General features: G+C 37.0%; 1 protein-coding gene across 1 annotated transcript; it reads left to right on the forward strand.

Moving 5' to 3' along the window:
- Nucleotides 1-318: 318 nt before the first annotated feature.
- On the forward strand, nucleotides 319-12209 carry LOC105393996 (transcription factor Sox-14). The gene is made up of 4 exons (XM_011565833.3): nucleotides 319-858; nucleotides 9817-9985; nucleotides 10303-10437; nucleotides 11297-12209. The coding sequence occupies exons 1-4, from the start codon at nucleotides 656-658 to the stop codon at nucleotides 11465-11467; spliced, it is 678 nt and encodes a 225-aa protein (XP_011564135.1). The 5' UTR covers nucleotides 319-655; the 3' UTR covers nucleotides 11468-12209.
- The last annotated feature ends 1675 nt before the right edge of the window (nucleotides 12210-13884 follow it).

The raw sequence follows: 13884 nt of genomic DNA on the forward strand, positions 1-13884 counted from the left end.
GATAGCAAATTACTCTTGTCTACTTAAGTATAGCTTCACATTTCGCGTCAACTCAATCAGGGCTCACCTCCATCCTCATTTTTCAAATTGAAAACGCCATTCGATTACGAACCCGCCGCGTTCTTTTTTCAAACCTCGAGATTGTGGTTTAAAAAGAAATTTAATCTCGCTAATAAACATGCAAACAAGAACGCACTGGCTACCTGTTGCCTGACGGCGTCTCGGCCAATCGCGTGGCAGCGGCCGCCCACGGCGCAATCTGATTGGCCCGCTAGATTTAAGGGGGGATCGCACAGACGGGGGACATTGAACAGAGTTTAGCATGACACTGGCGAGAAAAGCGTCGCATTGAGCTTTCCGGAGCTTTTCACGGACGCGCGCGGGAATTCTGCAGCTCACCGTTTGACTATCAAACTTTAATTCTCGATTGTTTTTGGTGAATAACAATTTGTTTTTATTGAAAAGATATGGCAAAAAATACTTTTTTAGTAACTAAAATTAACAAAATAAATTTTATTGTCCCAAACAGCACGATAAAAAATACATTAATAAACTGTTGAAACAAAAAAAACTCTTGCTCCCAATTCGAAATCCGAAAGGAGCCACCGACTTCACGATTGAGTTTTTAAATTTCATAAATCGAACGTCGAAAGACATGTCGGTCGGCAAGCAGCCCGCTGAGCACATCAAGCGACCAATGAACGCCTTCATGGTGTGGTCCCGGGGCCAGCGGAGGAAGATGGCGCAGGACAACCCCAAGATGCACAATTCTGAGATCTCCAAGCGTCTGGGTGCAGAGTGGAAGCTGTTGACCGAGATGGAGAAGCGACCCTTCATTGACGAGGCAAAAAGGTTGAGGTTAGTGGAGTATGTATTTATTTTATATTCGTAAATTTTTCTTTAAGCTTGGTTATGCCAAAAAATAGTACCGAATTTAAAAGTAATGTAAAGTAAAAAAACGTTATTAACAAATTTGTTAACATTTTTGTGATGCGGCTGCTTACCAACAGCAAGGTAAGATTTAATTACGGAGGTTCTTTCTCCTTGGTGGAACGAAAACCTGAGGTTTGCCTGTCAGAGTGCTGAAAGATTCTGAAATTACTTACTTATAATTTTAGTTAAATATATTATTTCAGGATTTTTACAGGCGAAACTTGCTAAGTTCACTGTCAAATCCTAAGGTTCATTTCAGTTCGGGCTTTCACGGTACCACTGTACACATTTTTTTTCCTACTGAAACTGTAAGTGGGTTAAAAAAAGTACTTAATAAGTTTTGAAAAATCCTTGACTAAAAAGTAATTTTTGATTTAGATGTAAGTTTTACACACTGAAGTTTTTTCTAATGCGTTAAAACGTTTCCCTTATATTAAACTTATGTGCAATGGATGCACAGGACTCTATTTTATCAAACTATCTTAAAATTTCGTGGCTCTAAAACCATTCACTCAGACAAAAAAAAAATGTCATTTTGCTCGGTAACAGTATCTACACATACGTACTTACTAAGCAAGAAGTAATAAGGGTCATAGCGCATTTGTTCGGAATTTTTTGACCCACCACTTACATAAATCAAATAAATGCTACCATGCAGGTATTATTATAATTGATAAATACAGTGTTACAGTGTACCATACCTGCTGATTCGAGTGGTATAGCATCGCATTCTTAGATGGCTGATAAGCCATCTTGGTCGTCGTGGTAAGTCATAAGTGGAAGAACAAAGCAACTAGACGTGCGCAGAAAACAAAAAGATAAAAGTAAAAAAAAAAACTTCCGGTTTCACTTTTATAAGTCCAAAATCATTATATAGGTAGGTGTCACCCCGGTTGGTACTGAACACCCTCTAGATATAAAAGGGTAGCGTGTAGCATTAGGCCACAGGCGAATCGCCTTATCACTAAAATAACTTAAAAAAACCATTAATTGTTCTATTTAACTAACTCTAATCGCTATAAAATGTTATCAAAAACTGGCAAAAACTCGTGTTTAATTAACAAACGCGTAAAACACGGTTTATCATTAGGTAAACATATTCTTTAAAGATCCTTATAAAAGCAGGCTGTATTCACCTGTTCTTTTATCATCCTTGTGTTTTAGATGAGACAAAAAATAAAAGTTTTGTGTTTACGCTGTGATTGCTCAGCAAACACCCAGCAGTGTGTGGTAGGTAATGGTTTACTGCACATTTCCTTTATAATTAACACCCCCCTTTTTTCGTCGGTGGTTAAAAATACGCTCTGAATAATAATATGCAGCTATTTGCTTGTGCTTAAATAATGAAAGTGATAAACACGTGATTTAGGAAGTACCCACTAATGCACGCAAGAGGGATTAGAATTATTAGCCGGGCAGGTCAGTGTCATTCGGTGACTGCCCAATGCGCTAAAACTAAAACGCACCTGGTCCCTTTTGAGCTCTATCAGCGACAATAATATTTAAGTTATATCCGTAACAATATAAAAGTTGCGATGGTTGGCGTCATGAGATATTTTGATGTTGACAGCATATAGAAGAAAAGGTTTTCAGTGTGTGATAAGTTGCATAATATCTTAAATCCAAAAACCTTCTTTTATTTTTACCTACTTTTTTAGCTCATCTGTTTTGTTGAGCGAATAATTTGTGCGAGCTGTATTTTTTCTCAATAAGAACTTATTTTTACTAACATATGTGTGAAAACTTTGCTATGTATTATTAATCGAAATTTCTTATGTATAATATTTAGCTGTAAGTTTTCCTATGAATAAATAAATAAATAAATAAATATTTCAGTACTCAGCAGTTTCTCAGTATAATGCATAATCAAATTAACTTGCTTAAAACCTAAATAAAACACTCTTTATACACACCTGGAGTGAATAAATACTCAGCAGTGGGCCGGATGTGTGTTCTGCTTATCATGATGGATTTCACACGATGCACCCAATTTAATCTCTTATTTAATTAACGAATAAAGGTGTTATTTGAGCGAGTTTTGTGTACCTACAACTATATTAATATACATTATTTTATGGTGGTCCTAAGATGCCGTTTGGCCCGCTGTTTCTAAGACCTTAGTATAGACCTTAGTTACGCTCACGGGTAGTAAAAAAATTCCAGTGGCAATAGTACAAAATTAGTCCTTGACTGTCTGTAATATTGAAGTACATTTAACGGCGCGGCGCATCAGAATATTATCAATTTCACCGTAGTGGGCTAGAACATAACCAGGGATTAATGGTTGAGTTTTGAAACATCTGTCAAGAATTTAATATATGGAGATGACGTATAACGACTATGGCGAAATTGGAGCTTAGAGCGTAAAAATTAGTCAAATTATAAATTAAATGTTAAAAAAATATATTGAAAAAATCTACATTTCGTGCGTGTATACATACGTACTTCAATCAATCTTTTGTTGTGGCTCTATGTCGTGTGTGACTAACACAACAAATTCCGCCAAATTCGATTGTAGTAAGGAACACAAATGTATATAGCTGTCTTTACGGTAATTTAGATATTATACAGGGTGTTGCAAAATTGGTATACTAAGCCGAATCCTACATGTGCAGCATGGTATATCTAAGCCCGAAAATGAAATCAGAATTTGAAAATTCGCGAAAAAAAAATTTCATTTTCCTTAGAAACTTTGTTGGTCACGTGACTTTTACTGTGGAAAAAAAAATATTTATGGCGAATTTCCAAATTCTGATTTCAGTTTCGGGCTTAGATATAACATGCTGCACATGTAGGATTCGGCTTAGTATACCAATTTTGCAACACCCTGTATTTACAAGGTTAATACCTAGTAACCGGCATGGCAGTAAATGAATGAGGAAGTCCGAGGACTGAGTGTTGCTTCTTTCCAAATATTGAATACACTTGGTTGAGTTCTGAGCAGAGTGCAAAAAACAAAGAAAGTAGTGATAATATTTTTTGTATTCTGGTATGAGAAAACCGTATCATCGTATTCAGTCATTCGATAGAATCCTAATCCTAACTAATATTATAAATGCGAAAATAACTGTGTATGTCTGTTACTCTTTCACGCAAAAACTACTAAACGGATTTGAATGAAATTTGGTATACATATATGGTCTAGACCCTGAGAAAGAACATAGGCTACTTTTTATCTCGGAATTCCCACGGGAAAATCTTTTAAGGCGAAGCGAAGCTCGCGGGCTCAGCTAGTAATTGATACTTTCTTACCGTCTGGCCATTACTCGGGTACAAATCCAAATACAGTCTTGAGCAGTGAGAAAAGGGAGTAGAGAAATAGGTATAGGTACTTAGAGAAAAAAACTAAGGAAAGCTACTTAAAATAAGGCCGCCAGTCAACAGACCACCATGAATAGTTATAGAATAGATTTAATTAAAGTTATTTGGTGCATATTTCGTGTTTATCATTACATCTCATATAAACTTGTACTATAAGGGCCATTAGTGCGTTGCGTCGTCGCTGCGTACTTTTCCATATATTTATGACATACTTCATGCCTATCATGCCAATGGGGCCTCACCCTAAGTATGTCATCGTCCCTCAAGTATTTAAAACAAAACTTTCAAAAAAGCTCACAGCCCTCACATACATTATGGGAAGATAAATAATTATTACTTAAACAAAGTTTAGATTCTCATGTCAGAAACACAGTTGTTGCGCCATTTCCATTATTTTTTAGCTTCCTTTGACTGACAGTGTTTGAAAGGAGTAACAAACGATGAGAATACATCTTAGATTAAAAATATACGAACACGATGGTGTATAACATACAAAAATAAAGGAAAAAACTGTCTGCATTTTGTTTACGGTCAATCTGTTTGTGTGTTCAACAGTTCAACCTAATAACAACACTGTGCCAATGAACAAAGTCATAAATGTAAAAAGATAATAAAGCAATACAAAATCAACAAATTAAAACATACAAATTAATAATGATAAAAAACCATTGCACAAATCTCTTTCGCAACCGCATCAGTGACCGTGACAATTCAAAAACAAATACAATTTTAAACTGTAACCACCTTTTCCGACCCTATTTTGACGCGAAACAATTAGATCGCATTGTGGCTCCATTGTAGGGGCGGGTTGCTCCCCACTGTACCTTATCGCTTCGCCCCAGAGCTATAAAAATAAGCTTATGTCTTGCGTCGACTGTCTAGTCCTCTCTGTGCAGATTGGTACGTATATAGAGCTGTTGTTTGTTTATGGTTATGAGAAATGAGGCGCTGTAAGGCGTATGCTTTGTTTTGCGACGATACAGCGTTGATGGGTTTGTGTTTTGTTTTGAGTTTAAGCCTTGGAGTTTATGGTTAGGTTAGGATATTTGATGTAGGACCTACTGCAAATATTTTAGTGGTTAGTGTCCCGTGTTCGATTCGGTTAATATGTATCTATATATGTATTCAGCTGTCCGATACTCACCCCCTTATTCATAGAAAAGTTACAAGAGGTTTTAACTAATAAACTGTTTTGTCCCTCTCTGTCAAAGAACAAATTGTTCTTTATCGGATAGGGACAAAACAGTTTATTAGTTAAAACGTTCTCTAACTTCTCTATGAATAAGGGGGTCATATTACAGGATCGGCCTATTTTGGGTCGGATAACCGTGTGTGCAATCATAAGAATTTCAGTAGATATTTTAAAGTAATTAACTACTATATCCTGACAGTAGACATCGCTTATCAAACCTAAAACAAACACATCACCTAAATACTTATTGATTGCACCAGTCAGCTCTTAATAGTTCCAATGCGCACAGATGCAAGGGTTGAACGAAAGCGCACGGCCGTGGGTGCTGATTATAACGTTTATCTCTCAATCGTGCGCGTTCCATTCAATAATGCGCGAAATTCCCTTTTATTGGGCACACGAGTGCTCGTGATATCAATCAACGTTATTAGTTGCACTGGCGATCGTTTTACAGATTTATCGAAGTATTTTTGTTACATAATATTTTTTTAGAGTTTATATTTAGAGGATAGACACGCAAAAGCGCATCAAATGGACTGATTCAAACGCGTAAATATTATAAAAAACAGTTAACGCGTTGAAATTTTAAGCGTTGTTGACGATGACGAGCTAAATCATCCCCTTTCAGCATTGTGTACCAATTTTGCAACACCCAGCATATGGTACAGCCGATTCGTCACTTGAAATGGTGTGTGCTACTCGTATTACCTACTAATGTAGTAAAGATAATAAGTTAATATGTTGCATTTTATCTACGCCCAAGTAACGCTTCTACAGTACGAAGATATTCCCTTCACAAGTGATTCTCAAAAGCCATATCCCCTACCATCCTTATCAATTCTATTTGCTCCAAGCAAATTTTGTGTTGTATCGACCTCTAGAAAACCTTGCTTATGAATAGGTCGCATTCTCATGGTTCTATGTGTTATTGTATGACTTTATTTGAACATTGATAATATGATTTTTTTACCATTAGGTATAGAGTATACGTTGTTAGAAAATAAATAAAGGGTGCCTCTATATTTCAATCGTCTTTGTCGTAATGTTTTAGGGTTTTAATCTGCTTTATAAATTGATAAATGTGTAGGATGGTCCAAATGTTCGTGTCCTAGCCTACAAGAAGCTGTGACATATTTTTTATTCTACTGTACCTTTTAAAAATACGTCTCAAATCAATTTATTGTGCGGAGTTTCATTCCAATACTACGCAATACAGATTTTCTTTGATTATTTTGCTTGAAGCATTTTCATGCGAATTTCAATAATGAAGAAATTTTTACATCGTGCGGTCATTAAGTACCTTAATAAAAAAGTCCTAACACCAAAATACATCCATCAATATTTATGGTGAAGACTTTCAGGGAGTCTGCTCCATCGTATCGTAGAACTGGTTAATGATTTAAACCGCGTTCATGATAGCATTGAAGATGATCCTAGAAGTGGAAGGTCTACTCCCTCTAGCACTAACAAACTAAATTTAGACCCACTTTTCTTTCATTTTCTTAGTGGGGCTTAGAAATTTGAGACCCACCCTTACCTCGTAAAGTCCGAAACACTAATTTTGCCACAAAAACAAGTGCCAGCGCAAAAAACCTTTTAGGGCAACAATAATTATTTTTTGTAACACTGTCTGACACTGATTTGCTTGTTCTTCTTCATTCATTCATGGCTACCAATTCAAGAAAAAAAAAACTATCACCTATAACCCGCTGCAAACTAGACTCTACATAGATAAATAGTACACAATAACTTTATCAAAACTTAAGTAGGTATACCAAGTATGAATTTAAGGCAAACGTGACTGTTTGTTTACTCGCCTACCCGTCTCGCGTTATCGTACAATGGACAAAAAGGCGCACCTATGTTTGCTTTGATATAGTTTTTATCGTCTTGTGTTTAACTATTCAATATGGGGACGTTATTGTAGCATCTTTAAGGTAAGCGTCCTATCGGTATCGTGACGTGCGTAACGGATTGTCATAAATGTATCGAGAAACGGCGTCGGCAATGCCGATGAAGTGGACGCACTTGTGTGAATTTCTATACAAAGAATACTGAATGCTATGAAAGGTGGACGTTTACCTACGAATGATTGAGAAGCTCAACTTAAACTTTGTAACAAGCTATAAAAGTGTATTATAATTTTGAAGTGCATCTGTCTGTGACTTTGAGGCATAAATTTTTAGAAACATACGTACTTAGTAATTACTTAATTGATGCCTTGTCTACATGCTTCTAGTTGATATATTTTTTGAGTAAGATGACTTAAGTATATCAAGGGATTTTTTGGCTTTTAAAAATAAATAAACGGGTTATACCTTCGGTACTTCAGTTTATAAATAGGTAAGGTCTGATTGATTCTGCTAAATAGGATGTGACAAAAATCCAATGTCCTTCCTACGACTAAAATAACGATAAAATGCTCAACTTAACATAATCAACAATAAAAAAAGAATAAAATTCTTTCCACAACACAATAACATTCAGTAGTTCATAAAAGTTACCAATATCAGCCAGTGTTGACACAAACGTATAGAACCATCGATCGTTCATACTATAAGGACAATCCAATATTGATACAATTTCGATTAGGTAACAAAAATACAACACGAAAAAACCGACTTTATCGAATCTTTATCATTGACGTTTGGTTTTTTTCTCTTTCGGTTTTTTCTTCGCGGCATTATGATATTTTTCTTTTTCTGTTATCTTTGTTTGTATTGATGGCCAGCATTGCGATATCGTTTTGGGAATGATAGTTCGGTCATTGAACTTGGCTCTTGGAGTTCGATTGTCGAAAAGTGATGTAACTATCGATTTTAATTTTTCTTGTACTTAACTAGTTTACTTATATATTTTTTTATTTATTAAGACTTTATTCCAGAGACATTTTAAGTTTCAAAATGTCTACCATAAATATGTACCCTAACGTCCCGAATTACCTAATCTGTTTCTTATATGGTTAATGGAAACAATGTATCTTGATAAGTATTCAAAGATTCAAACTGATTCACTTCTGCTTCTGACACTACGATTTTACAGTTTAAGTATTAAATTTCTTCGTTTCGCTTCTGTATACTATAGACAAAGATTTTTCCTAGTGATGGGAACTCTCATCTAATGGCTAGATACTTCGTTATGATCATCATCATCATCTATTTTTACACGGAATTTTAATTCCATAGGTACGGATAAATATCGCTGTGTACGACAGTAGAGACACACGATTATTATCCTCCTACTTTGTTCAAGCAGGCATACCTACGCTTAAAACTTTTAATGACAATCATTAAACCAGTGTCATCTGCATAGATTAAAAACCGCAAAATTACAATACAACGCAATCATCAGTAGCAATCATCGATACAAACAGTCTCCACAAACGTGCCACCAGCTTACTATCGCCGACTGACCGACCCCCGTCCACTCGAATAATTACACACGACTCGCTGACAATCGCTCGATTCTATCGCAAAATCGAACTCTACGCACATCACTAAACGCTGCAACTGCCGCGCGCAACGTTGAACAACAATCTGTATGCCTATAGTTTAAGAGTGCATTTGTGTTGGACAGTTCTGCCGTTTAGTGCTGGGTATAAATTAACACCCGATTGTGACACGGACAATGCAATAATCCGCGCATTGTTGAGTCGACATTGTTGTTTTAAGAGAGGCGCGCGTCGCTAACAATTGTCAGCTTTATTGCATAAATAATAATGTTATTTTGCTATTTGCCCTCCGGCGCGTTTCATTGTAGCTCTTTTGTTCGCAAATTCTGAGTTACAGAATGCTAAACAATGAGCATGAGCTGTTATGAACAAAAACTTTATTTTTCACGTACCCACTTCTATAAAAATCATAAGGAAAAGTTTCAAGTTTTGTTTTGCAATCATATGTTTTCCATTTCAAATAAAATATTATTCTGTAGGTAACCTAAATATTTTATCACGTAACATTGCACGAAAACTCTGCTTTGCCTACAATTTCTATAGTACAAAAGCCACATGTCTAATTCAGTTTTATTTTTTAAAATGTTGACGATATTACACGTTTCCGCTTTGTTTGCCTTTTGCATCGCTTTGACTGCTTGTCAGTGAAAACAATAGAGCGCAAACGAAAGGATTAGCCGGTCAGACTATCTCCAGACTGACTGTCTAGGGTGCGCCACAAATTGAACAAGTTTTTTTTATAGTAACACAGTAGGTTCGTAGGTTCCTACCACAAAAACTTAGACAGTTTTTAACAGAAGTTAAAAACTATCAAACACCTGAAAATCTATCATATTTTGTTTTACACACTTGTTAAACTATATTTAAAGTTTTGTATGGAAATCCAGCCCGTGGCCCTAACCCATCTTTTCCTTCCCAGAGCCCTCCACATGAAGGAGCATCCGGACTACAAGTACCGGCCGCGACGGAAGCCCAAGGCGCTGGTGAAGAAGGAGCCCAAGTTCGGGTTCAACATCAGCGGGCTCATGGCGCCCGTGCCGCGGCTGATGCAGCCGGCCGGGCCGCACCCCGTGCACTCGCAGATGCAGGTAGTTAAATACAGAGCCATCATCTTATGATCATGTAAAACAAAACACAAACATCCAACACCCGATAGTAAAAGTCGCGTAATTAATAAAATTCTAAAGCCTTTATAAATTGAAAAAAAAAAGAATTTCACACGTCGTAAAACAAAAATTGTCCAGAATGACCCCCTAAGTCACCCCTTTCAGTTTTCTGTACCACTTTTAGACGCAGTGGATGATTACATAGGTACTGACTGATAATTAACTCCCGTCTTGTATCTCGCCTTGCGTGTACCCCATGTCGTACACCAACAGCTATTCAACAAACACTACCTCCACAGATCCCCCACCACCTGCTAGGCGGCGACAAGCCGGAGCTGTCGCGCGCGCTGTTCCCGCCGCTGCCCTACCCCTTCTACCCGTTCAAGCTGCCCCACGACGACGGGAAACTGGCCGCTGAGCTCGCACATTTACAGGTATGGAGATAAAGAATATTCTTTATTGCTCACAAACAGGAGTCGGATACACGGAACAGAAGATAAATAGCACAATCGCCAGCCTTATTTTACTAAAGGTATTCTCCTCCAGACAACCACAAAGGTAGGAAAAATTAAGTTACAAAAGGTAAGTATGTAGATTTAAGCAAGATGATCGGGAGTGTTAGCTGTCATATGCGAATGTTGCAGCCCTCTATGTCTATTTTCCAGAATCTAGTAGCACTCTTAAGGTATGCGCTCCACCTATCGGTATTGTCATCATCATCACGTCCCCACCGCTGGGGCACGGGTTTCCTTCCAATGAAGTAAAGGTTTAGTATCGCTATTGTACGTATCGGAATATAACGGTCTTTCATAAATATATGGAGAAACGGCTAGGATGCGACAACCCAGTAGACTAAACTGGTTGAATTCTGTAGAATCAGGCACAATATCTATTGTGTTTCGCGCGACTACGGGACGCAAAAGGTTAAGGAAGATGATTGGAAGTGTTGTTGTATGCGAATTTTTCAGCGCTCTATGTACGGTCAGCTGCATAAGTAACTATACACTTTTGTACCTTGTACCTAAATTTTCCGAAATGTACTCTAAGTAGCACTCGTAAGCATCCACCTATCGGTATCGTACGTATCGCACCAATCGGATTGCCATAAATGTGCGGAAAAACGGTTTCGGTAATGCCGATGAAATGGACGCACTTGTGTGAATTTATTTTTATGCAAAAAAATCTTAATGCGATGCGTCCATTGAATGGTGGACGCTTACCTTTAACCCACTTTCAGTTGGTACTGGGTTTCGTCAAAATAGTTCCGTTTTCTTATCCTCTCAAACCTTTCAGGCATTATACGGTGGAGCTCTATACAGCAGCGCTCTCTACGGGGGCGCCTTATCCCCCTGCGGGTGTCCCCCGCGCCGCAGCCCCTCACCCCCTCCGGCGTCCGACGTCAAGAGGCCTGTGGCCTACGTCCTCATGAAGAGCGATGAGGAGCCGCCCCAGCATGTTATATGAAGACCAGTGCCGCTCCCGGCCCGGGCTTGGCCCCAGCATTGGGAGCGACCCTCGACTTCCACTACCGAGAGGGAAACCAGCTCGCCTGACAGTGTGTGAGGGAAATAGCACGAGTGGGGGAAAAGGTAGGAAGTGAAGGACAGCTACAGTAGTAGACTGAGCTTACCTGACAGTGTGTGATGGAGAAAGGATAGGAAGTGTTGGTGAAGACTGATTGTTTGGGATTTTTCAAGGGGTGAATTTGGTGTTGGTTAGGTTACTTACGTGCTTGATATTATATTAGTGCAATATATTATAGGCAAGGCAATGTAAAATCTTTCCAGTAATAGAGGACTCGGTACTATTTGTTTTTGAAAGTCTGTACTGTAAATCTACGTATGTGTAAATATAAGTATCTTAGTTTATTGTGATGGATATCTCGGCTAGAATAACATATCATGTAAAATGTTAGAGCGTGTACAATTTATTGTTGATAGCACTGAATGTTTAGTAAACTTTTTTATTTGAACAGTAGCTAGACCTTACGACGCTATGTCAATTTGTAAAAAAGACTTTCGTAGAACTGAAGTTATAATATATAACTTCTTATTATACCTAGCACAGTTGAGTTACATAATATATTACTGACCTATTTAAACAGGTATGCACTACTGTACTATTTTACTTACGTTTCCTTTAAAATGGTGGATTTGAAGACATAATGGGGTCCGTCTAAACTTGAAAATTCAAAATAACAAAAGTTGTTCAGAATGGTGACCTGAGCCATCGCCTATTTAGCAGTTCTTTTAAATCACACTGTATATTATTAAACAATGCCCATTCTACCTTATCCCAGAATAAATACTTCGTAAAGTTAGGAAGTTTATCATGGTTTATCATATCAATGTAAATAATAGAATAAAAAATAATATTATATACTTAGTAGACACAATAATGTACGCATTTATTTATCATAACAAGGATACTACTTACTATAATAAATAAGAGAGCGTTGTATGACAATTATTCATTAACTATACTTACATTTACATTTTTTACTTTATGTGCATTTACGAGTATTTTGTTAATTATTTTTTGTATGGTTATTGTTAGAACTGTTTACATTAAACTATGGATTGAAATACGTCACCTATTTGTACATACTTACACCTTAGTGTTCGTTTGTCAGCTGTTATTTTTACATACTTACACCTTACTCCTAATAGTTTTATTTTGTTACTAGCTGTTCCCACGCGCTTCGCTTCGCCTTAAAAAGTTTTCCCGTGGGAATTTCGGGATAAAAAGTAGCCTATGTTCTTTCCCAGGGTCTAGACCGTATGTATACCAAATTTCATTCAAATCCGTTCAGTAGTTTTGGCGTGAAAGAGTAACAGACAGACAGACAGAAAGACAGACAGACACAGTTACTTTCGCATTTATAATATTAGTTAGGATAAGTAATAATTTAGCTGTCCATTGATTTTAATTGTTAATGTACCTACTTTTATTGAAGTTTTTTGAGTAAGCACACATTGACATTTAAATTTAAATATTCTTCACTATCTACTGCTAGGTAAGTACTATTATTTCTTTTGCAACCTCTTTTAGGCTAACTACATTATATAGTTTTATTTCTTTTAATTGTTTTAATACACTGTACACTTATTGTTACTTTATACAAATATGTTTGTTTACTGTTATAAATGATTAATTGTCTAAGTTTTTAATGATATCACTATCATTCTGAAATGCAATGACATTAAATAATAAAACTGAAATAAAGTGCTTTTCTTTATACCACAATATGTAGTTACCCTATTTTTAAGGGTTCCGCAGTCTGTTCCTCAAGAGGTAAAAACGGAACCATTACAGGATCACTTTTGACTATCTGTCTGTCTACCAAGACCCTTTATTTTAAACTTGAATTCATGAGAAACTGAAACTTCTCCCATAACACGTTGTGCTGAAATATTTCGGCAAAAATAAAATAGTTCCCACCTTATTCAGTATCTAGAGTTACGGGAGAGAACCAATGAAAAAAATGATATTACCATGCCTTATTAAGCTTCACTCCCTAGAATACCAATATATTGAAAAAAAATAACTACAGGTCGGAATTTTATCACTGTGCTGTACCCGCCAGCATCTCATGTCTCAGTATGTCAGCACTTACCTGCTGAAATACTGAGCAATTTAATGAAATACACTAATAATAAACCACTCACTGCTGGGCAAAGGCCTCCTTATATTTGGTCCAACGATCGCGATCCTCCGCCACTTCGGACCACTCAGGTAGGAACTTGTCCAAATCGTCCCGCCATCTCAGTGTGACACAAATCAGGCTATTAAAGAAAAAAAAAAACACTCTGTTTAAGCGAGAAACCCACCTATACAGAAAACATGACCTTTTAATTAATTAACCAGACACGCGACAGCTA

Source organism: Plutella xylostella, chromosome 4 (genome assembly GCF_932276165.1).
Source record: "Plutella xylostella chromosome 4, ilPluXylo3.1, whole genome shotgun sequence".
NCBI lineage: Eukaryota > Metazoa > Arthropoda > Insecta > Lepidoptera > Plutellidae > Plutella > Plutella xylostella.